Source organism: Neofelis nebulosa, chromosome 18 (assembly GCF_028018385.1).
Source record: "Neofelis nebulosa isolate mNeoNeb1 chromosome 18, mNeoNeb1.pri, whole genome shotgun sequence".
Lineage (NCBI taxonomy): Eukaryota > Metazoa > Chordata > Mammalia > Carnivora > Felidae > Neofelis > Neofelis nebulosa.
In genome coordinates, this window is record NC_080799.1 from 28244902 (window position 1) to 28270219 (window position 25318).

General features: G+C 35.5%; 1 protein-coding gene across 7 annotated transcripts in view; it reads right to left on the reverse strand.

Annotated features, from left to right (window-relative positions):
* Window positions 1-25318, reverse strand: part of LOC131500702 (phospholipid-transporting ATPase ABCA3-like) — a 186887-nt gene that overhangs the window by 114855 nt on the left and 46714 nt on the right. For 6 of the 7 annotated variants that reach the window (XR_009256433.1, XR_009256434.1, XM_058710038.1 and 3 more), the window contains 3 exons: window positions 10050-10223; window positions 9173-9351; window positions 8281-8415 (listed from right to left, as the gene is read on the reverse strand). Coding sequence is in view for 5 of the 7 variants with exons in the window: in XM_058710038.1 (XP_058566021.1) it covers window positions 8281-8415; window positions 9173-9351; window positions 10050-10223 (488 nt within the window). In the remaining 2 variants the exon portion in view is untranslated. The remainder of the gene's footprint in view (window positions 1-8280; window positions 8416-9172; window positions 9352-10049; window positions 10224-25318) is intronic. The other variant, XM_058710040.1, reaches the window with a different exon arrangement.

Below are 25318 nucleotides of genomic sequence, written 5' to 3' on the forward strand. Positions count from 1 at the left end.
CAATGTTTTTCCATCCCTTCACTTTCAGTCTGTACGCATTTTTAGATCTGATGTGAGTCTCTTGTAGGAAGCATTATAGATGGGTCTTGGGTATTTCCCCCCATTTTGATACTCTGTGTCTTTTGAGTGACATGGATTATGAGCATTTAGTCCATTTACATTTAAAGTAATTATTGATAGTTATGTAACTACTGCCATTTAAGATTTTGTTTTCCATTTTTTATTTTTAGTTTTGCTTTGTTCCTTTCTTCTCTTGCTTTTTCTCTGGTCAATGTGTATCTATAGTGTTTTGTTTGGCTCTATTTTTGTGTGTATCTATCACAGGTTTTAGGTTTGTGGTTACCATGAGATTTATATATAGCATCATAATACCAGTTTATATTAATTTGATGGTCATTTAAGTTCAAACACATTTTAAAAAAACAAAGAAAATTGTTTTTTCTTTTTCCTTTTCTGTCTTTAGTTTCTTATCCACATTCAAGTATATATTATTTTACATCTTTTTATTCATATTTTTCATATGCATAATTATGCATAATTATGGCCACTTTTGGACTTAAAGAAGTCCCTTTAACATTTCTTGTGAGGTTAGTTTAGTGGTGATTAACTCCTTTATCTTTTGTTTGAGAAACTCTATTATCTCTTTCAAATCTGAATGGTAATCTTACTGGGTAGAGTATTCTTGGCTGTAGGTTTTCTTTCTTTTTGGCACTTTCAATGTATCATACCATTGCCTTCTGGCTTACAAGATTTCTGCTGAAAAATAAGCTAGTAGTCTTATGGGTTTTCCCTTATAGGTAAATTTTTGTTTGTTTGTTTTTCAAAATAATCAAATAATGTTTGATTTTAGGATTCTCTACCTTTAACCTTTGAAATTTTAATTATTATGTTCCATGGTGTAGACTTCCTTGTGTTCATCTTGTTTGGGACTCTCTGTACTTCTTGGACTTGGATGTCTATTTTCCTCCCTAGGTTATGGAAGTTTTCAGTTACTATTTCTTCAAATAAGTTTTCTACACTTCCTTCTTCTTCTCCTTTGACCCTAAAATGTTTTTGGGATGCTAATGTTTGTGGGGAAATAGATTCTACTTACATAAATGGGTTAGAAAAAAGCTTAGGGTGGAAAGCCACCACCATAGGACAAAAGTGCCCGAGGATAGCTAGCGAGATACTGTAATGGGATCATGAGTAACTTGTTATATCACCTGCAGGAAATTACTTTCCATCTGACGCCAATATACTATTTATTGTACTTTGATCACAAACTCCACTTGCCCCCAGCCCAGACCGTTTGCTTCCTACACAACTTAATGATTACTGTCTGATTCTTTTCTCCACATTCAACTGTGTAAGATCTTATTTTCTTCACGTTTACCACGTGGGTAATATCTTGTGGGCTCAATAAATACAGAGATGAAACCACTGTTTGGGGCTCTTGTCTCCTCCCAGACATTAGCCTCTTTTGTTTTCATTTCTGCATCTGCTCTCTTGCTGGACAAGAGACAACTCCAGACTCATAGTCTACAACAAATGTTTGTTTGCTTTATATTGCCCAGGAAATCTCTTAATCTATCCTTATTTTAAAACATTATTTTCTGTTCAGCTTGTGTGCTTTCCATTACTCTGTCCTCCAGATTACTAGTATGTTTTTCTGAATCCTCTAATCTGTTGATTCCCTCTAGTGTTTTTTTAAATTTTAGTTATTGTATTCTTCAGCTTTGATTGGTTATTTTTAATATTTTCTTCTCTTTATTGGAAGTCTGAGTTCTTCCAATGGTATCTTCAGTCCAGTCAGTATCTTTATGGTAATTACTTAAAATTTTTTGTCACATAGATTGCTTATCTCTATTTCATTTAATTGTTTTACTGAGGTTTTGCCTTGTTCTTTCCTTTGGACGATATTCCTCTATCTTCCCATTTTGCTTGACGTTCTGTGTTTGTTTCTATGGATTAGATGAAATGGCTACTTCTCCTAAAGTTACAGGAGTGGTCTTGTGTATGCTGACCCCCTATAGACTGTGTGCTTGGTGACTTTTAATGGCTGGCTGGAGCTGTGGCTGTACATGCTAGTTATATTTTGAACTGTGGCTTTTTACAGAGAATAAAGAAAAACTAAGTAATTTTAAAAAGAAAAGAGATAAAAGATAAAGAAGAAAAAAGAGAACAAAAAAGAGACAAAAAAATAACAAATTTTAGGATTATTTTTTCTAGCTCTGTGAAAAATTCTAGTGGTATTTTGATAGGGATTGTATTGAATGTGTTGCTTTGGGTAGTATAGATGTTTTAACAATTTGTCCTACCAATCCATGAGCATGGGATGTTATTCCATTTCTTTGTGTCCCTTCAGTTTCTTTCATTAGTGTTTTGTAGTTTTCAGAATACAGATCTTTTACCTCTTTGGTTAGGTTTATTCCTAGGTATCTTATGGTTTTTGGTGCAATTATAAATGGAATAGATTCCTTGATTGCTATTTTTGCTGCTTCATATTTGGTGTATAGAAATGCAACAGATTGCTGTATGTTGATTTTGTATCATGTGACTTTATCGAATCATCCTATGACTTTGTGTATCAGTTCCAGCAATTTTTTTGGTAGAATCTTTCGGGTTTTCAATATAGGGTATCATGTCATCTGCGAATAATGGAAGTTTGACTTCTTCCTTGCTGATTTGGATGCCCTTTATTTTTGTTGTCTGTTGAGGCAAGGACTTCCAGTTCTATGTTAAATAACAGTGGTGAGAGGGGACACCTGTCTTATTCCTTAGCTGTGGGTTTTTTGTAGATAGCCTTTACTATATTGAGGTATGTTACCTCTATCCCTCCTTTGTTGAGGGTCTTTATCATGATTGGATGTTGTACTTTGTCAAAAGCTTCTTTTCTTCATCTATTGAGAAGATCATATGGTTCTTATCAATTCTTTTATTAATGTGGTATATCACATTGCTTGATTTGCAAATATTGAACGACCTTTGCAACCCAGGAATAAATCCCACTTGATTGTGATGAATGATTCTTTTAATGTTCTGTTGGATTCAATTTACTAATATTTTATTGAGAATTTCTACATCCATGTCTATCAGGGATATTGGCCTATAGTTCTCTTTTTCAGTGGAATATTTGTGCAGTTTTGGAATCATGGTAACATTGGACTTCTTACACCATACACAAAAAATGGATGAAAGATCTAACTGTGAGACAGAAAACCACAAAAGTCCTTCAGGGGAACACACCTCTTTGACATCGACCTCTTTGACATCAGCCATAGCAACTTCTTACTTGATATGTCTTATGAGGTAAGGGTAACAAAGCAAAAATAAACTTTTCATTGGGACCTCATCAAGATAAAAAGCTTCTGCACAGCGAAGGAAACAATAAACAAAACTAAAAGGCAATCTTCAGAATGAGAGAATATATTTGAAAATGACATATTTGATAAATAGTTAGTGTCTAAATCCATAAAGAACTTAACAAACTCAACACCCAAAAGACAAACAATTCAGGTAAGAAATGAGAAGAAGACTTGAATAGACATTTTTCCAAAGAAGACATCAAGGCAGCTAACAGACACATGAAAAGATGCTGAACATCACTCATCATTGGGAAATGCAAATCAAAACTACAATGAGATATCACCTCACACTAGCCAGACTGGATAAAACTAACAACACATGAAACACCAGGTGTTGGAGAGGATGCAGAAAAAGAGGAACCCTCATGCACTGTTAGAAATGCAAACTGGTGCAGCCATTCTGCAAAACAGTATTTAAAAAGTTAAAAATAGAACTACCTTATGAGCCAGCAATTACACTACTATGTATTTACCCAAAGGATAGAAAAATACTCATTTGAAGGGATATATGTACCCCTATGTTTATAGCATCATTATCAACAGCCAAATTATGGAAAGAGCCCAATGTCCATCAACTGATGAATGTATAAAGAAAGGTGGTATGTATATATATATATATATATATATATATATATATATATATATGCAATAGAATATTACTCAGCCATCAAAAAGAATGAAATCTTGCCATTTGCATTGAAGTGGATGGAGCTAGAGAGTATTATGCTAAGTGAAGTAAGTCAAAGAAAAACAAATACTACATGATTTCACTCATATGTGGAAATTAAGAAACAAAACACGTGAACATAGGGGTGAGAAAAACAAGAGTCAAACCAGGAAACAGAGTTTTAACTATAGAGAACAAACTGAAGGTCCTGGAGGGGAGGTTGGTGGGAATGATGGGTTAATTCAGTGATAGGCATTAAGGAGGGCATTTGTTATGATAATCACTGGCTGTTGTATATAAGTGATTAATCACTAATTCTATATCTGAAACTAATACTACACTGTATGTTAATGAGCTGGAATTTAAATAAAAACTTGAAAGAAAAAAAGATAAAAAATAAAAAATAAGACAAATTTTAATAAGTATAGAATGAAAATATTAAAAACTAACAACAACAAAACACAAAACTGCAGCTTGTTTTCTGTGCCTCAGCACCACAGAACAGCTGGCATGGGCTTGTGGACCCTGGGCTCACTCAGGTTGCAAGCTCAACATGAGCCAAACCTTGCTCTGGTCTGGAGGTGGAGGTGGGTAAGAATGTTCCCAGAGTTCCTCAGTCCTTTTAAACCAAGGCTTTTTTTTCCCCCTATGCCCAGTGTGACTGGGGCTGGTGTGAGAGTTTCAGGATCCTGATCAGAGGGACTGAGGAGTTTATGTTCTCATCCCACCTTGGAAGCCTGGACCAGAGCAGAGTCGGGATATCATGGCAAGTGGGTTGGTCATCTCGATGTGATCTTGATGTGATGTAGCTCCTCCACTGCTTAGCACAATTCTAGTGTTGCCTCTTTTATAGGTAGTTGCCCTTTTAAACCATGTGTGTGTGTGTGTGTGTGTGTGTTTTCCTGTGCCCAAGGACAGAAGGATCTATTGTTGGTCTCTCAGAACTACCCCGTCCCAGTGCTGTTCACAGAGTTGGGGGGGGGGTTCCCTTTGTTACCATGTCTCTGTCTCTCTTGCTGTTCTCTTGCCATTCTCCCTGCCTTAGGCTGGGAGCTGTTTAGTAGATGTTTAGTCAGCCCTCAGTACTTCTTCAGGAAGAATTGTTCTATTAATAGGTATAATTGGTGTGTTCTGTGGAGGACGGAGTTTAGAGTCTTCTTATGTTACCATCTTGAACTGGAATTCCTTTATTCAACACTGTGGGTTCAACTTCGGACCATGGTTTTCTGATCTGGATCTTCTCTTTGATTAGATGCCACTTCAATTTCAACATCATCCATCATCAGGAGAGGCTAGGATTTCTCTAAACCAGTATCTGTCTCAAGTTTCATAATCCTTTCCTCTGTTTCTCTCTCTCCTCTCACATACACTACATTTTACTTAAGGCAACAATAAGTCAGGCAGCTCCTTCACCAACTCACCTGAAAATATTTCATTTAACCAGCTCATTAGTAACATTTTCTGTTTCCCACATTACTGTTAAGTGATGGTGTTGACAGACTTTGTATCTTAAATAACAAGTACTTCTTTCCTCCCAGTTTTCAGTTAACAGTTCTTCACTTCCCTTTAGGCCTTCAAAGGCAACCATCTCCAAGATCACTAGGTTTCTGCTAACAGCCTACTGTAGGCCCTTTAGGCTTCCAGTGTTCCCTCACTTCCCAATCCTAAAACTACTCTGACATTTATTGGTTTTTTGTTATGGCAGCATCCCATTTTCAGGTACCAATATCTATTTATCTATTGCTCAGTAATAAATTACCCAAACTTAGTGACTTAAAACAATATTTATTTTTCCTCACAGTTTCTGGCCTCATAAACTCGGGACCTCTGGCTCAGGATTTGTCTTGATTTTGCATTCAAAATGTTGACAAGAGCTACAGTCATCTGAAAGGCTCACTGGGAGTGGAAGACCCACTTTAAAAGTGACTCACTCAACTGGCTGGCAAGTTCGTTCTGGTTGTTGGAGAAAGGACTCAGTTAATCCCATGTGGGCCTCTTTTCAGTCATTTAGGCGACTGAGTATACTCAAAGCATGGCAGTTGACTTAGCCAGAGTAAACAAACCAAGAGACCAAAGTGAAGCCTCAATGCATTTTATGACTTAGTCTTAGAAAGCAGTCATTTCACTTCTGCAGTCCTTGACTGCTCATACAGGTCAGGCCTATTCAAAGGCCTGAATGAATTTTCATTTTTTAAATGAAAATCAGGAGATGTGTGTCATTGAGGATCATCTTTGAGGCTGTCTACTACCTTTTGTGATATAATCTATGTTATTTTCCTAGTGGCTAGAAGGAGTTGTCTTGTGGGGTGGATCTTCAAGGAAGAGACAAAGAAATCCTAGCCTTGAACAGGGAGGAGTGAACCATTTCTGCAGGCGAAGGGTTCAGGAGAAAATGGGACTTGAGATTTTTGCATCCTAGATTTCCTATCCTATGTCTCCATAGTCCATTCTCTCCAAATCAATGCCTTAATCCTGGGAGAGTAGACTTTCCTAAATTAAAATTTTAACTTTTTCTAAAGCTTGCTATTCTTATGATTAAGTCTATGGCTTAGTTCTCAGCTTTTCTGCTCTTGGGTGCTGGAAATGAAAATCTCTTCATGTGCTTCCTGGAAGGCTGACTAGATTTCAGTTAGCCTCCGATGGTTAATCACAGACAGCCTTTAATTTTCTGTCTCCAGTCTATCAGTTCCCCCCAAAACAGCCACCCATCCCATGGTACCTATAATTACTTCACCCATATTTTTCACATGCTTGATACATGACACCAACTAATGGATTTCTTTCCCTGGAATACATCCCAGTTCAACACCTATGGACACTGCACTGCTACCTTGTATCTCATCATCTGCTTTCTCAGTCCACTCAGGTACCAACTATCCCTAATTAAGTTCCCTGGGAAGTACACTCTAAGACAGAAGTTAGTATCCAGGAAGTTTACAAAAGATGGAAATTAGCATGGAGGAGCGTTCCTGAGATCAACATCTGAGTGAAGACAAGAAGGTTTGGGAGAGAGAATAGTTGGGCCAACTCCTCAAGGAAATGCATTTGATTCTGTGTGAGGTGACTCTGTTCAGGTGAGGTTATTGTTGGAGAGGGTGGCCAGTATCCACAGTGGCCATGTTTTCAGAGAGTTCAAATGAATAACTTACCCAAAGTGTTTTTCCTCCCCCACTTATTCTTTAATTACTGTATCATCACCCTATTTGTTTTCCCAATGGCATTGACTGTATGCTGTAATTACCCTGTTTGTTCACTTCTCAACCCACTTTCATTCATACTAGAATGTAAGCTCCTTGAGAGCATGGGTCTAATCTGGATTTTTCATCACATATATCCCCAGTGTCAATAATGAATAAATGAATGAATGAATGGAGTGATACATAGAAGGACCTTGGTTCTTCTGGGCATTTTCATGAGAATCTGAAGGAGTCACATCAGAGTGGCTTCTCAGGGAAAATCTGGTAGGAAAATTATGAAGAGAGAAATAAGGGGGGCCAAGGTAACTACAGCTGGGGAAATGGTCACAGACCTTGTGTTCCTTAGGTCAACACCCTCCAGCCCTAATCTATACTGATATCCACAAAAATGTTGGATGTGACTACATTTCCTGAGAAAACCAGGGAGAAGAGTGAGTTTTGCATTTGGGTTGATGTAACCAAAACAGAGAAAGCATATAGCATACTGGAGGCAAAGCGTACGACAAGAGTATACTCATCTCCAAATTTAGCTGAATTAGCATGGAGGGCTTTGGGTTTCCATAGGCTGTGGGGTTAAGAGTTCAAACCAAGCTTAGGTAGACCTTTGAGAGGCAACGGAATGACAGCCAATACAGGTTACCTGAATACTACATGCCTACAGTTGGTGCAGATAAATTAAGAGATTAAAAGCCCTCCCTTGATGAACTCCTTGACAGGGGAAAGATTACATAATAGATAAATGCAAAATATTTATGAACAGAAATTAATGCTTACACACTCAAATCATTCATCTCCAATAGACTCTACTTTTTAAAATGAGAGAATTTGCGGAAGATACCATATAGCTTATAGAAAACCTGACTCTATTCTGGGGGAAGGAGAAAAAGATTTGACTTTTTATTATATACTGAAAAAAAATGATTTTTTTTATCTTTCTCAAAGATCAAAAGGATGGCTGTGATCTTTTATTAGCATGTGATCTTTTTCTTGTATTTCTAGTAATAATCATTTACAGTGAACACTAAACTAAATTTCAGTCCTACCAAGAAGAAAAAATTTGAAACAATACCTTGCACAAATGTTTGATTTGGATACCTGCCACCAAATTAGTAGGTTCTGCTTCAAAATACTTGCTTTCATTTGTCTCATAAAATTGCCTTCTTTCCTTTTTTCCCTTAGGTGCTTCCCCAAACCAGTAAGAGCGCTAAAAAAAAAGAGGGGAATGAATGTGACATTACTGCAATGGTATTGAAAAATGATTCATTATAAAATACTCTAGCCTGTTATCTTTTGTACTGAGATGGATTGCTGAAATTTTTTTGTGATTAAATTTCGGAGCTAATTGGCTATAATTTGCATTCCCGGGCATAAAAGCAGACTACTCTATGAAAATTATAAGTGTCCAAGAGGGACAAAAGAAAATTACTCCAAAATGAGGTCATGGCAAAAATGATTGTATCATTTTTTGTCATATCTTCTCTTAGCAGATAAGGAAAGGAATCAAGAAAAAGAATGAGCCATCATGCTATAGTTCTGACTCCAAGAGATCTGTGCTAACCAAGGATAAAAAGCAGTCCCCAGATGGGGGACTTAAAAAAAAAAAAAAAGAAGAAGAAGTTTAGTTACCACCCAAAGACCCATCCTATATTACTTTCTTTATGCCCGAGTTTAATCCTTTATGAAATACTTGCCTGTAAATGTGATGGATTACTCAGAGTTTGTAAAGTTTGAGGTAACAGGCCATGATCTACAGATTATTTATATTTATATATACTGGATGCTTTAAAGTGTAACAGGAAAAGGCCAGTGAATGGCTGGAGTAAGTAGAATGATTCTTTCACCTGATCTATTGGTTCAAGTATAGACAGCGCAAAATTAACTCATGGTAGCTTTTACAGAAATTACAATACATATTCATAAGGACTGTGACCTTTCTCAGTAACACAAGCATTAGAACTCACCAGCAAGAAAAAGTTCCATGGCTTGGGCACACCATACTCCCCTGGAAAGACAGCTTCTATATACCAGGCCACAAGGCCATATAAGAAAGCATCAAATAAAAACATTCCCAGTATGTGGGCAAAGCCAAAGTTCTCCATTTTGGGTGGTGAGAAGATGTTGCTCCATTTAATTCCAATTTCTAAGAGACAACAGTTGACATTTAATTTAGGTGCCAACCGACACTAAAACAGTTATCCATCTGCATCATAATTAAAGAGTGAAGAGAAAAGGTGTTAATATTTTCTAGAAATTCCTACTATAGTCAGTTACTTTCTAATACCACTAGAATTTAGGACATTTGAGAAAGTAATCATTTAAGATGTTTTCTAATGTGCCAGAAACAATCAGTTATGAGTGAAACCAAAACAAAATACATATACTAAAAACTCAGGAATATAAGTTTTAAGAAAAATAAGGAAGCCCCTATGGGTTAAGACACTGACTCCTTTCTCTCAATCCCTCCTCATGCTAAATGTTCACTGGAAAATATAATTTTGGAAAACATAATCATTGAAAAGCAGAAATAAATGCTATCTACAGAAGAGAAGACTAGAAGAATTTTTGCATAGACATTGCACTGATGAAAAAAGGAAGACTGAAAGGTGCTAAAAGCAGACCTGTGCTGCTTCCTCTCCTAGCATCAAAGAGCAGCGAGGAACTCCAAATGGAGTAGCAGACATGAATAAATTTATGCAGAGAATGTGGAGGAACTCATGTGCTACAGGTGGTGGTATGAAGTAATATCATTTTTTGAAGGACAGTTTAACAATATTAATCAACTTTAAAACTGTGAATATCTTATGAGAATATGGCCAAATTTACAAAGTAAATACTCACTCTCCATTTCTGCCTTGACTAGGAATTTAGTTCCCAGCCCCATTGCGATATTTGAGCTGAGACAGGAAGCCAGCTTCTGGGTGAATGTCATTTCTGCAAAGTTTATAGAGACAGTAACAACTGGAAAGTAGGTAACGAGATAAATGAAACCTCCAACAGAAACAGCAAAATGTACTGGAAATAAAAAGGAAATTAGGAGGTCAGTTTAAGCAATATGCAAAAGCCTCAACTACAAATATTTTGTAGGATGTATGTAATAAAATAAGCACATTGAGAATAAAAATTTGTTTTGTTCACCATTGCTTCCTCAGCACATTATATAATACTTGGCACTTCCTAAGTGCTCAAAAGTATTTTTTGAATGAATAAAAGTCTGAAATTAAACATTTTAGTAACTGATTTTTCTGGAATTTGCCATTCTATATGTAGTAACTATAAATATTATAGCTCTTAATAGAAATTTTACATATTTATTATCACTCAGCATAAAAAAATTATAAATGTAAATACTGTTATTATGGTATCAGAAAATATCTAGATTCTATTTCCAGACACTATGAGATTCAGTCTATGTCATAATACTGGGGCAAAAGAAGTATACTTGAATAAACAGAAATACAAAGTTGGTCTTAAAAAGCCAGATATGGTTTAGAATATGAAGAGTTCCAAAAATGTGACTCTGATAAAACACCAAAAAGAAAATCCCTGTTAAGAAACCAATTAACGTCATTGGGAAGCAAAATTTAGCATCTAAATAAAAATTGGATATTATGAAATACAACATATTATCCCACTATTAGGAATGATTCTTGCTTTTCTTCTTTACCTCACTCCACATACCATATTCAGCAACTAGAACAATTATGTTTTATGTACTCATCTTTATGTACATGTCTTATGTACATGTACATCTTATGTACATGTCTGTTATTTTCTAAAATTAAAATTATAAAGAGAATGAGAGGGGACAAATAAGGGATAATAAAGGCAATATATCAGATGCACCTGATAAAAAAGAATCAAAGTATATACGGCAAAAAGTAACAGATTCTAGAATAAATATGCAAATTTACAACCATAGTAGAAATGTTAACCATCTTTCTCCAGATTAACAAACTTGGCCTAAATGAAAATACAGGTCAACTACCCCAAACAACCTCATCATATATATTTTTTCAAACAGACTTGGAATATTAATTAAAAAAAACTAGACATTAACTAGGTCATAAAATAAATCTTAACAAATTTTAAAGGATTTAAATTAAATTGGGAATCAATAACCAGAAGATGACTAAAAAATCCAGTATGTTGAGAAATTAAGACACACATCTTTGAATAATTCTCAATTAAAGAAGGAAATTACAAGGAAAATTATAAAACATTTAAAAGTAATAGCTCAGGTGCCTGGGTGGCTCAGTTGGTTAAGCCTCCGACTGCAGCTCAGGTCATAATCTTGTGAGTTCAAGTTCCATATCAGGCTCTGTGGTGACAGCTCAGAGCCTGGAGCCTGCTTGGGATTCTGTGTCTCCCTCTCCCTGCCTCTCCCCTGCTCATTTTCTCTCTCTCAAAAAAATAAACACTAAAAAAATATTAAAAAAATAAAGTAACAACCAAAACAAGCTTACTTATCAAAATTTGTGTCATGCAAACCAGTACTAAGAGGGAAATGACTAGCCTTAAATTCATTTATTGAAAGAAATAAGACAGATATTCACTACCAAAAGCTTTAAAAAATGGCAATAAACACAAAGTTTATGGAACGTAAGGGTAAAGATAAAAGTAGAAATTAGAACGAAACTATAGGTAAGACAACCAACAAAGCCAAAAGCTGAATCTCTGTAGAGACTAATAATGCTAACAAACCTGTTATGAAACTGATCAAGAAAAAAGACAGAAGGCACAAATTACCAGTACAAAGAGTAAAAAAGGATATATCATGACAGATACTTACAGACATTAAAAACAGAAGAAACACATATTAAATTAATGATACTGCACCAATAAATTTCAAAACTAAAAGCATAAATTAAAGAAAACAGAACTTACCAAAATTGAAAGAACTAGAAAACCTGAATGTCCTACAGTCATTAAAGAAATTGAATCAATAATTAAAATCCTTCTCAGTGCTTTTTCAGCAACTTCTAGCAGATATTCAAAGAGGAAATGATTAGGACACTGCACTGAAATTTCCAGAGAGATAGAGATACAGAAAAAGAGGATATCCTTCCTAAGTACTTTTATAAAACTACCATAACTTGATATCAAAATCAAACAAAGGCAGTACAAAAAAGGAAATTATAGAGCAATTTCACTACTGAACATATAGGTAAAAATCTTAAACTAAATATTAGCAAAATGAATCCAGCCTGTATACAAAGGAAAACATATCTTGACAAATTTATTCTAAGAATATGGGATTGGTATGGGTATTGAGGAGGGCACCTTTTGGGATGAGCACTGGGTGTTGTATGGAAACCAATTTGACAATAAATTTCACATATTGAAAAAAAAGAATATGAGATTGGTATAGCATTTAAAAATCAGCTTATATAATGCACATTAAGAAGAAATATATTTTTACCATCTAAATAAATGCAAATTAAAATGTTAAATAAAACTCAATATCCTTAGCTCAGATAAAATTCTTTTTTTTTTTTTTAATTTTTTTTTTCAACGTTTTTTATTTATTTTTGGGACAGAGAGAGACAGAGCATGAGCGGGGGAGGGTCAGAGAGAGAGGGAGACACAGAATCAGAAACAGGCTCCGAGCCATCAGCCCAGAGCCCGACGCGGGGCTCGAACTCACCGCAAGATCGTGACCTGGCTGAAGTCGGACGCTTAACCGACTGCGCCACCCAGGCGCCCCTTTTTTTTTTTTTTTTTTTTTAATTTTTTTAACGTTTATTTATTTTTGAGACAGAGAGAGAGCGTGAACAGGGGAGGGGCAGAGAGAGAGGGAGACACAGAATCTGAAACAGGCTCCAGGCTCTGAGCTGTCAGCACAGAGCCTGATGCGGGGCCCGAACTCACAGACCATGAGATCATGACCTGAGCCGAAGTCGGACGCTTAACCGACTGAGCCACCCAGGCGCCCCTCAGATAAAATTCTTAAACAGTAAATGAACAGAATCTTTTTTTATTTATTTATTTATTTATTTATTTATTTATTTATTTATTTATTTTTTTAATTTTTTTTTTTTCCAACGTTTTTTATTTACTTTTGGGACAGAGAGAGACAGAGCATGAACGGGGGAGGGGCAGAGAGAGAGGGAGACACAGAATCGGAAACAGGCTCCAGGCTCCAAGCCATCAGCCCAGAGCCTGATGCGGGGCTCGAACTCACGGACCGCGAGATCGTGACCTGGCTGAAGTCGGACGCTTAACCGACTGCGCCACCCAGGCGCCCTGAACAGAATCTTTTTAACCTGATAATTATATATCTATATACTTTAAAAGCTTCCAGTCACCTTATACCCTAAAAACTTGTTGTGGACCCCAATGTTAAAGTGGATGTGTGTGTGTGTGGGGGGGGGGGGTTCCCCATACCACCAAGCAAGTCTCCAAGACATTAGCTGGGTGTCACTCAATTTTGACACTATTTATCCCAAGATAGCATCAGATTCCATAGTTTAAGGATTCAGTCCTACAGGGCCATTCCCCCTACCCTGAATTCAGATGCCAGTCACAAGCCCAGATTATTACCTTTGCTTCTGCTGACTGATTATAGACCAGAGGCTCCAAGGACCACTTCCTTAGGCTCAATTAATCTGCTAGAGCAGCTCACACAACTCAGAGAAACATCTTACCAGACCATTAGTTTATTTCAAAACAATACAACACAGGAACTGCCAGATGGAAAGATGCATAAGATAAGGTATAGCACGAAGGCATGGTGCTTCCTTGTCCTCTCCCATTCCACCACTCTCCCCAAATATTCAGATGTTCACCAAACTGGAAGCAATCCTGATCCATCCTTTTGGATTTTATGGAGGCTTCATACATTAAATAGGCACAATTGATTAAATCATCAGTTATCAATGGATGACTGATTCAACCTCCAGGTCTTCTCCTGGATGCTGGAGGTCAAGGGAGTGAGACTGAGAGTTGCAATCTTCTAATCACATGGTTGGCTCCTGCGGCAACCATCCCCCATCCTTAGGTGCTTTCCAAAAGCCACCTCAATACGTAACAAAAGACATCTCTGCTGTCCTCAACACTTCAAAAATTTCAAAGATTTTAAAATCTATGTGCCAGAAAAGGGGACCAAGACCAAATACATATATATATATATATATATATATATATATATATATATATATATATATAAATCACAATGTCACACATCAAATGGTAAACTGTTAAAATGTTTCTTTTAGGCAGAGAACTCCAAAACTGTATTCTACTAAACAATGAGTAAACTGACAAATATAAGCTTGATTGGTTCAAGCTGTCAGAATCAGCTGATTTTTTGGAGGTCTGGAATGTTATTTTTAACACTTATAAGCACCAGGGAAATGCTTAAATAAAGAAAAAAAGCTGACAACTTTCAGTAAAACAACATTATGGTGTTTTTTTCTTAACTGCCTACCATCACTGACTCCCCAGCTCAGTGCCAACCATGGGGATGGTGTCTACCTTCCTGATATGGCTTGCTGTTATCAGAGGGTGCAATACAGACTTGACTCTTAAAGAACTGTGCTTGACTCTTCTGATCTGCCTGATGGCTCCTTGAGGGATTCCGGAGGAAGTGGCTCAAGGACTTCATATTGTTTCACACCCCTCTGAACTTTCTCAGAGCAGCGTCAGCCTCCCAATCAGTGTTTGTTGAAAGCATTTAAAGGCAAACACACTTCCCACAGTTGACTGCTGCAAAGGATAACAATGAGAAAAGTAGCAGACACAACAAAAAGCCTGGGGAAAAAAAGGTGTGAAGAAGAAACACAAGGAAGAATAAGGGCATTAAAAAACTTCCACATATAGTGGAGAATCTAGAAGGCCACTCACATGCTCAGGGTTGGACAATGTTCAAAACTGACCTGAGAAGACCCTACTCTTTAACCTTGAGCTGACCTTTAGGCTCTGCAAAAGTAAGAAGTGAAGACTAATGCTAAACATTGAAAGAGTGCCCAACAGAGAGCCAATCAGAGAGTATACTTTTTTTTTTTGCTCTAGTTAAGGAAATCTGTCAAATCGCTGGCTGATTACTAAACCAACAGAGCACAGACTTCAGTGATTACACATCAAAATAATACAGTCTTTGTAAAAATAGTTTAGAAAACTTACTAAGTTAATAACTACAATCCACACAACCAACAATAAACCATGAAGTTGGGGGAGACATTTCTAGAATTACCACATTACATTATTAATCAAAGACTTTAAATAGAGTGCTCTAAATATGTATAGATATCTAAAGGAGACTATTAACAAAGAGCTAAAGGAAATAACAAGAATCATATTTCATGAACCAGAAAATATCAATAAAGAGACTTAAATTATAAAAAGACATGAAACAGAAATTTGGGGGCTTAAACAGAAAACTGAAATGAAAATTTGATTAGAGGGGTTCAACAGTATATGTGAGTAGGCAGAAGAAAAAAATCAGCAAACTAAAGATAAGACAACTGATATTATGAGATCTGAAGAGCAGAAAAAGAATAAGGAAAGATTAATTGAGCCTAAGAGACCTGTGGGACACCATGAAGGGTACCAGTAAGTGCATAATTGTGGAGTCATAGAAATTAAAGAGGGAGAGAAAGGGTCAGAGAAATTATATGAAGGAATAATGGCTGAAAAATTCCCAAATTTGATGAAAGACATAAATGTACAAATCCAAGAAGCTACACAAACTCCAAGTGGAATAAAATCAAAGGAATCAGCACTAAGACACATTAAAACAAAAATGAGGAAAGTCAAAGACAAAAAAAAAAAAAGAATCTTGAAAGCAGCAAGAGAGAACTGTTTCATAATGTACCAGATTAAAAACCAATTTGCCAGAAAGCTGCAGGCCAGAAGGAGGTAGAGTGACATTTTTAAAGCATTAAAAGTAAAAATAAACTAAACTGTTAAGCAAGAATTCTGCACACACCAAAACTATCATTCAAGAATGGAGTAGACATTAAGAAATTTCCAAATCAGGGCACCTGAGTGGCTAGTCGGTTAAGCTTCTGTCTTAGGCTCAGGTTATGATCTTATGGTTTGTGGGTTTGAGCCCCGCATTAGGCTCCGTGCTGATAGCTCATACCCTGGAGCCTGCTTTGGTTTCTGTCTCTCCCTGTCTCTGCTCCTCCCCACTCATGCTCTGTCTCTCAAAAAAATAAACATTAAAAAAAAAAGAAATTTCTAAATCAACAAAAATTGATGGAGTTTGTTGCTTGTACATGTGCCACACAAGGATGAACAATCTGAATGAAAGGATACTGGATAGTCACTCAAAGCCATATAAAGAAATAGAAAACTCCAGTGAAGGTAAATGCATCGATAAATATGAAAATCAGAATTATGGTATTTTCTGGTTTATAACACCTCTTTTTTTTCCTATATGACTTAAATAAATTCATGTAAATAACCGTAAAGATGTGTTAATAGGTATATAAATATAAAGATGCAGTTTGTGAAAATACCAACATAAAAGGTAGATGGAGACTGACAGGAGCAGAGCTTTTAATACTATTAAAGCTAGATTAGTATTAATTATAATTAAGTTGTTTAAAGTGTTCATTGTACTCTCCAAATTATCCCTTAAGAAAATAACTAGAAAATACATACAAAAAAATGATAAGGGAATCAAAATGGAGGATATAAGGAACAAAAAAGGTATGATATATAAAATACAAATACCAAAATGGAAGATATAAGTCCTCCATTATCAGTAATTATTTTCAATATAAATGGATTAAACTCCAATTAAAAAGTGAAGGTAATAGAAGGGATTTTTTTTAAAAATGATCCAGGGGTGCCTGGGTGGCTCAGTCGTTAAGTGTCTGACTTCTGGCTCAGGTCATGATCTCACAGTTCCCGAGTTCAAGCCCCACCTTGGACTCTGTGCTGACAGCTCAGAGCCTAGAGCCTGCTTCAGATTCTGTGTCTCCTTGTCTCTCTGCCCCTGTTCGGGTCATGCTCTGTCTCTGTCTGTCTCTCTCTCTCTCTCAAAAATAAATAAAACATAAAAAAAAATTTTAAGATCCAAAGATACAATTTTGTTAAAGGGAAAGAATGGAATAAGATATTTCTTTTTTTTTTTTTAATATATGAAATTTACTCTCAAATTGGTTTCCATAAAACACCCAGTGCTCATCCCAAAAGGTGCCCTCCTCAATACCCAACACCCACCCTGCCCTCCCTCCCACCCCCCATCAACCCTCAGTTTGTTCTCAGTTTTTAACAGTCTCTTATGCTTTGGCTCTCTCCCACTCTAACCTCTTTTTTTTTGGAATAAGATATTTCATGTAAATAGTAACCAAAAGAGGGCTAGAGTAACTCAACTAATATAGGATAAGATAGGCTTTAAGTAAAAAATTGTTACAAGACACAATCAGGGATATCATACACTTATGGAAGTGTCAATCAATCAAAAAGATGTAATAATTAAAAACATATATTCATCTAACAAGAGAATTCTAAGAACCAAAAAAAAGACAACTGAAGGGAGAAATAGAAAGCTCTCTAATAATACTTAACAACTTCAATACCCAGCTTTCAATGATGGAGAGAACAACTAGACAGATGATCAAGAGAGGACTTAAACAACACAGTAAACTAACTTTACCTAAAAGACATACATAATACTCCATCCAAAAAGAGCAGAATATATATTATTCATTTTTAAAGAATGTTTATTTATTTTGAGACAGAGCAAGTGTGTGAGTGGGGGAGGGGGAGAGAGAGAGGGAGGGAGGGAGGGAGGGAGGGAGGGAGGGAGGGAGAGAGAGAGAGAGAGAGAGAGAGAGAGAGAGAGAGAGAATCCCAAGCAGGCTCCATGCTGTCAGTGCAGAGTCCCATAGGGCGCTTGATCTCATGAACCATGAGATCATGACCTGAGCCAAAATCAAGTCATATGCTTAATAGGCTGAGTCACCCAAGCATCCCAGAATATATATTCTTAAGTGCACATGGAACATTCTCTAGGAAAGACTATATGTTAGACCACAAAACAAGTCTCAATAAATCTTTTAAAAAGGTTTAAATCACACAAACGATATTTTAGGACTGCAATGGAATGAAGCAAGAAATCAGGTGGAAAGTTACAAATGTGTACAAATTAAACCAAAAAATGTGTGAAAATTATAGAAAAAAATCTCTTAAACAACCAATGTGTCAAAGAAGAAATTCAAGGAAAATTAGAAAATATTTAAGGATAAATGAAACAAAAATACAACATACCAAAACATAGGAGATACAACGAAAGCAGTGCTGTGGAAAATTTATAGCTGTAAAGACCTACATTAAAAAAGAAGAAATATCTCAAATCATAACCTAACTTTCCACCTTAAGGAAAAGGAGAAAGAAGAACAAGCTAAACCTAAAGCTAGCAGAAAAAAGGAAATAATAATGATTAAAGTAGAGACAAATAAAATAGAGAATAGGAAAACAATGAGCCAATTAAGAAAAACAGAAGTTTTTTTCTTTGAAAAGGTCAACAAAATTAATAAACTTTTACATATACCTCCTAAAAAAGAGAATTACTAAAATCAGAAAGATGTGCACTTTCACACCAACTTGAAAGTAATACAAATAAGAAATATTAATAATAACTGCATAGCAACAAACTACACAACCTTGATGCAATGGGCAAAACCTTTGAAATGCAGATCCTGCCAATACTGACTCAAGAAGATATAGAAAATCTGAATAGACCTATAACAAGCAAAGATGTTAAATTACTATCAAAAACTTTCCAATTGAAAAAACAAAGTACCAAATGGCTTCACTGGTGAATTATATGAAAACTTAGATAATAATTAACACCAATCCCCCTCAAACTTACCAAAATAAATAGAGAAAGGAATGCTTCATAACTCACTCTGTGAGGAAAGCATAACCCCAGTAACAAAGTCAGAGAGAGACATCACAAGAAAATAAAATGTGAATAACAGATGCAAAAGTCATCAACAAAATCTAGTAAACTGAATACAGCAACATTTTTTAAGGTATATATTTTAATTCCAGTATGGTTAACAGACAGGGTTACATTAGTTTCAGGTTTACAATGCATTGATTCAACAATTTTATACATTACTCAGTGCACCTCCCCTCTGGTGACCATCAGTTAGTTCTCTATAGTTAAGAGTCTGTTTCTTTCTCTCTCTCTCTCTCTCTCTCTCTCTCTCTCTCTCTCTCTCTCTGTCTCTCTTCCTCCCCCCCTCCCTCGTTTTTTGTACTTTGTTTTATTTCCTAAATTCCACACGAGTGAAATCATATGGTATTTGTCTTTCTCTGACTGACTTATTTTGCTTAGCAAAATACTCTCTAGCTCCATCCATGTTGTTGCAAGTGGCCAAATTCTTTTTCATGGCCAAACTATATTCCATTGTATATATATGCCACATCTTTATCCATTCATCTATTGAAGGACACTTGGGCTGACTTCATAATTTAGCTATTGTAAATAATGCTACAATGAACACAGGGGTGCATGTGTCCCTGTGAATTCATGTTTTTGTATTTTTTGGGTAAATACTTAGTAATGGAATTACTGGATCTTATGGTAGTTCCATTTTTAATTTTTTGAGGAACCTCCATACCATTTCCCACAGTAACTCCACCAGTTTTCATTCTTACCAATAGTACATGAGGATTCTCCACATCCTTATCAACACTTGTTATTCTTTGTGTTTTTGACTTTAGCCATTCTGACAGGTATGAGATGACATCTCATTGTAGTTTTGATTTGTATTTCCCTGATGATCAGTGATGATTACCATCTTTTCATGTGTCTGTTGGCCATCTGGATGTCCTCTTTGTAAACATGTCTATTCATGTCTTCTGCCCATTTTTAACTGAATCATTAGTTTTTGGGGTGTTGAGTTTTATAAGTTCTTTATATATTTGGGATACTAACCCTTTAACAGATATGTCATATGCAAATATCTTCTCCCATTCCGGGGGGTGCCTTTTAGTTTTGTTGATTGTTTCCTTTTCTGTGCAGAAGATTTTATTTTGATGTAGTCCCAGTAGTTAAATATCTTTGCTTTTATTTCCCTTGCCTCAACAGACATATCTAGAAAAATGTTGCTATGGTCAATGTCAAAGAAATTATTGCTCATGCACTCCTCTAGGATTTTTATGGTTCCAGGTCTCACATTTAGGTATTTAATCCATTTTGAGTTTATTTTTGTGTAGTATAAGAAAGTGGTACAGTTTCTTTTGCATGTAGCTGTCCAGTTTTCCCAGCACCATTTGTTGGAAGATACTGTCTTTTTCCCATCAGATATTCTTTCCTCCTTTGTCAAATATTAACTTACCATATAATGGTGGGTTTATTTCTGAGTTTTCTATTCTGTTCTATGGATCTATGTGTCTATTTTTGTGCTAGTACCATATTGTTTTATCACAGTTTTGTAATATACTTCAAGTCTGGAACTGTGATACCTCCAGTTTTGCTTTTCTTTTACAAGACTGCTTTGGCTAATCATAGTCTGTTATGTTTCCATACAAATTTTAGGATTGTTTGTTCTAGTTCTGTGAAAAATGCTGTTGGTATATTGACTGGAATTGCATTAAATCTGTAGATTGCTTTGGGTAGTATAAATATTTTAACAATATTTGTTCTTCCAATCCATGAACATGGAATGTTTTTCCATTTCTTTGTATCATGTTCAATTTTTTTCATCAATGTTTTATAGTTTTCAGGATACAGGTCCTTCACCTCTGTGGTTAAGTTCATTCCTAGGTATTTTATTTTTGGTGCAATTGCAAATGGGATTATTTTCTTAATTTCTCTTTCTGCTGCTTTATTATTAGTGTATGTAAATGCAATAGATTTCTGTACATTGATTTTATATCCTGAGACTTTACTGAATTCATTTATCAGTTATAGTAGTTTGGTGGAGTCCTTATGGTTTTCTAAATATAGTACCATGTCATCTGGAAAGAATGGAAGTTTTCCTTCTTCATTACCAATATAGTTGCATTCTATTTCTTTTTATTGTCTGATTATTATGGCTAGGACTTCCAGTACAATGTTGAATGTAAGTGCAGAGATGGGACATCCTTGTCTTTTTCCTGATCTTAAAGGGGAAAGCTTTCAATTTCCCCCCAGTGAGTATGATGTTGTGTGTTTTTCATCTAAGGCCTTATTATGTCGAGGTATGTTCCCTCCAGACCTACTTTGTTGAGGGTTTTTACTATGAATGGATGTTGTACTTTGCCAAATGTACAGCAGCAAATTAAAAGGATTCTACACCATGACTAAGTAGGATTTGTCCCAGGAATGCAAAGATAGTTCAACAGAGAAAAATCAGTCCATGGAAACACACTACATTAATAGAAAGGAGGAAAAAACCCATATCATCATCTTAATTTGTGCAGATAACAGGTTTGACAAAACTCAACATCATTTCATGAAAAAAACCTCAAAAATTAGGAAAAGAAGGAAACTTCAACATGATAAACGAGATTATGAAAAATCCACAGCTAAGATCACACTTAATGGTTTAAGAATGAAATTTTTCCCTCAAGACTAGGAAGAAGGTAAGAGTTTCTGTTTTCACCATATCTTTCTTTTTTCGTTTTTGTTTTTCAATTTAAATTTTAATTAGCTAGGATACAGTGTAATATTGGTTTCAGGGGTAGAATCTAGTGATTCATCACTTACATACAACACCCAGTGCTCATCAGAACAAGTGCCCTCCTTAATACCCATCACCCATCTAGCCCATTGCCCACCCACATCCCTCCCATCAACCTTCAGTTTGTTCTCTATCATTAAGAGTCTCTTGTGGTTTTTTCCCCTTTATTCTCTCCCTGCCTTCCCATATGTTCATCTGTTTTGTTTCTTAAATTCCACATATGAGTGTTTTCACCATTTCTATTCACATAACACTAGAAGTCCTAGCCACAGCAATTAGGCAAGAAAAAAAAAATTAAAGACATCCAAATTGGAGGGGAAGAAGTAAGCTTATTTCTATTTTTTCTATTTGCAGATGACATGATCTTATATGCAGAAAGCCCTAAAGAATCTACAAAAAAAATCTATTAAAACTAATGAACATATTCAGTAACAATGGAGGGTACAAGTTCAATACACAAAAATCAGCTGAATTAAAAAAATTTTCTAATGTTTTATATTTGAGAGAGAGAGAGAGAGAGAGAGAGAGAGAGAGAGAGAGAGAGAATGAATGCAAGCAGGGGAGAGACAGAATCTGAAGCAGGCTCCAGGCTCTGAGCTGTCAGCACAGAGCCCAACACAGGTCTCAAACTCAGGAGCAGTGAGATCATAACCTAAGCCAAAGTCAGATGTGTAACTGACTAAGCCACCCAGGCACCCCTCAGCTGAATTTTTAGACACTATCAATGAACAGTCTGAAAATAATATTAAAAAGGAATTCCATTTGTAATAGCAGAAAAAAATAAAATAGGAATAAATTAAACCAAGGGGTTGCAGAAGTGTACACTGAAAACAATAAAATATTCCTCAATGAAATTAAAGACTACCTAAATACATGGAAAGAAATGTCTTCATGAATTACAAGGCAATATAGTTAAGATAAAAATACTCCCCAAAGTGATTTACAGATTCATTGTGATCTTTTAAAAAAATCCCATTTGCCTTTTTTTTTTTTTTTTTGCAGAAATAGAAAAGCTAAACCTAAAACTCATGTTGAATTGCACAGAACCCTAAACAGGCAAAAACAAAAACAAAAACAAAAACAAAATTGAAGGCTCACATTTCCCATTTTCAACACTTACTACAAAACCATAGTAATCTCAAAAGTGTGTTACTGATCTAAGGATAGATATAAACCCAGTGGAATACATCTGAGAATATGGAAATAAAGGACTTATGTCATATGTCATATATACACATGATTCTTGACAATGGTGACAAGAGCATCAATAAAGGAAAGAACAGTCCCTTCAATAAATGGTCCTTTGACAAACAGATAATCTAAATGCAAAAGGTATGAAATTCGACCTGGATTTCATACCATATATAAACACTAAAAGTGGATAAGAGACATTAATATAACAGCTAAAACTATGAAATTCTCAGAAGAAAATGTACAGGTAAATCTTTATGACCCTAGGTTTAGCAAATGGGTTCTTTGACACACACGAGAGAAAAATAGGTAAAGTGGATTTCATGAAAATTAAGAATTTCTGTGCACCAGAGGATATTATTAAGAGAGTCAAAAGGTATTTTGAGGATCATGTACCTGAAAGGGCTTAGTATCCAGAATATATAGAGAACTCTTACAACACACCAATCAAAATACAAGCAATCCAATTAAAAGATAGTCAAAAGACTTGAACACACAGTCCTCCAAAGAAGATATACAAATGACTAGCAAGCACATGAAAAGATGCCCAACACCATTACCATTTAGGGAAGTGAAAATCAAAATCACAATGAGGTATCACTTTACACTCATTTGGATGGCTATAATAAAAAAATGGAATGTATCAAGGAATGGCAAGGATGTGGAGAAATTGTTACCTTCCTTTATTCTTGGTAGAAATGTAAAATGTTGCAACAACTATGGAAAACAGTTTAATGGTTCCTCAAAAAAGTTGAGAATTAAATTACCATATGGCCAAACAATTCTACTCTGAGGTTTATATTCAAAATAATTTAAAGCACATGCACAAACAATAATTTGTACCCACATGTTCATTGAAGCACTTTGGCTCACAAGAGTCAAAGGAGGAATCAATCCAAATGCCCATGAGTGGATGACTAGATGAGCAATGTGTTGTACATCAATTCAATGTAATATTACTCAGCCATAACAAGGAGTGAAGTACTGATAAATGCTACACAAGAGATGAATCTTGAAAACATTAAGCTAAGTAAAAAAATTCAGACACAAAATGTCACATATTTGTATCATTACATTTATATGAGATATCCAGATAGGCAAATCCATAAAAACAGAAAGCAGATTAGTGGTTGCCAGGGGCTGAGGGGATGGTGGGATGGGAGTACTGCTTAACAGATATGTGGTTTCCATTTCAGGTGATGAAAATGTTTTGAAATTAAATAATAGTGATGGTATATTAGGAATATACTTTATGCTACCACATTGTATAGTTATTTAATATAGCTAAAATGGTAATTTTTATGTTGTATGTATTTACTACTAATAAAAAACATTTCCATTTGCGACACCTGGGTTGCTCAGTCGGTTGAGCATCTGACTCTATATTTCAGCTCAGGTCATGATTCCAGGGTTGTGGAATTGAGCCCCATGGCAGGCTCCACACTGAGCATGGACCCTGCCTGGAATTCTGTCTCTCCCTCTCCCTTGGTCACTCTCCCCCATTCATGGACGCTCTTTCTAAAATAAAACAAACAACAAACAACAAAACCCCACTTCCATTTAATTTTAGGAACAAGACAAAGATATCTACATTAATTCCTTTTATTATATATTAGAGGATCTAGCCTGTGCAGTAAGAGGTGAAAGCAAATAAGACAAAATGACTGAGGGAAAAAAAAAACCCACCTTATTTTCACGTTATAGGAATGTGCATATAGAAAATCCAAAGGAATGTATAGTTCTTAATAATAATTTAAGAGTTTAATAAATTGTAAGGAAAGGCAAAATTTAAATATTATCACAAGCAGATGAAAATATAACTTTGATAGTATTTCATTTTTAATAATAAAGAATAAAAACACTCAGGAAGACAGTTATTAAATTTTTATAACAAAAATATAAAGCTAGAAAAAAGAATTTTAAAAGACCTAAAGGAAATATCATGTTCTTGAAGAGGATGATTCAAAATTATAAAGATGTTAATTCTCCCCAAAATGATCTATAGATTTAATACACTTTGATTGATAATGCAAACAATATTTTTTTTATGAAATATAACCTACTTATTCTAAGACGTATACAGAGTAGCAAAGGGCCAGGAATAGTCAAAGACATACTTGAAGAAAAAGAATGGACTGGACGTCTTTCCCTACCAGGTGATAAGATTTATTATGAAGCCATATTGACTAAAATGCTGTGAATATGCTTCAAACACAACGTATCAGTGAAAGGACCACCTCCATACAAATGCACACATGAGGGGGATCTTGACGTATAACAGAATAGGTA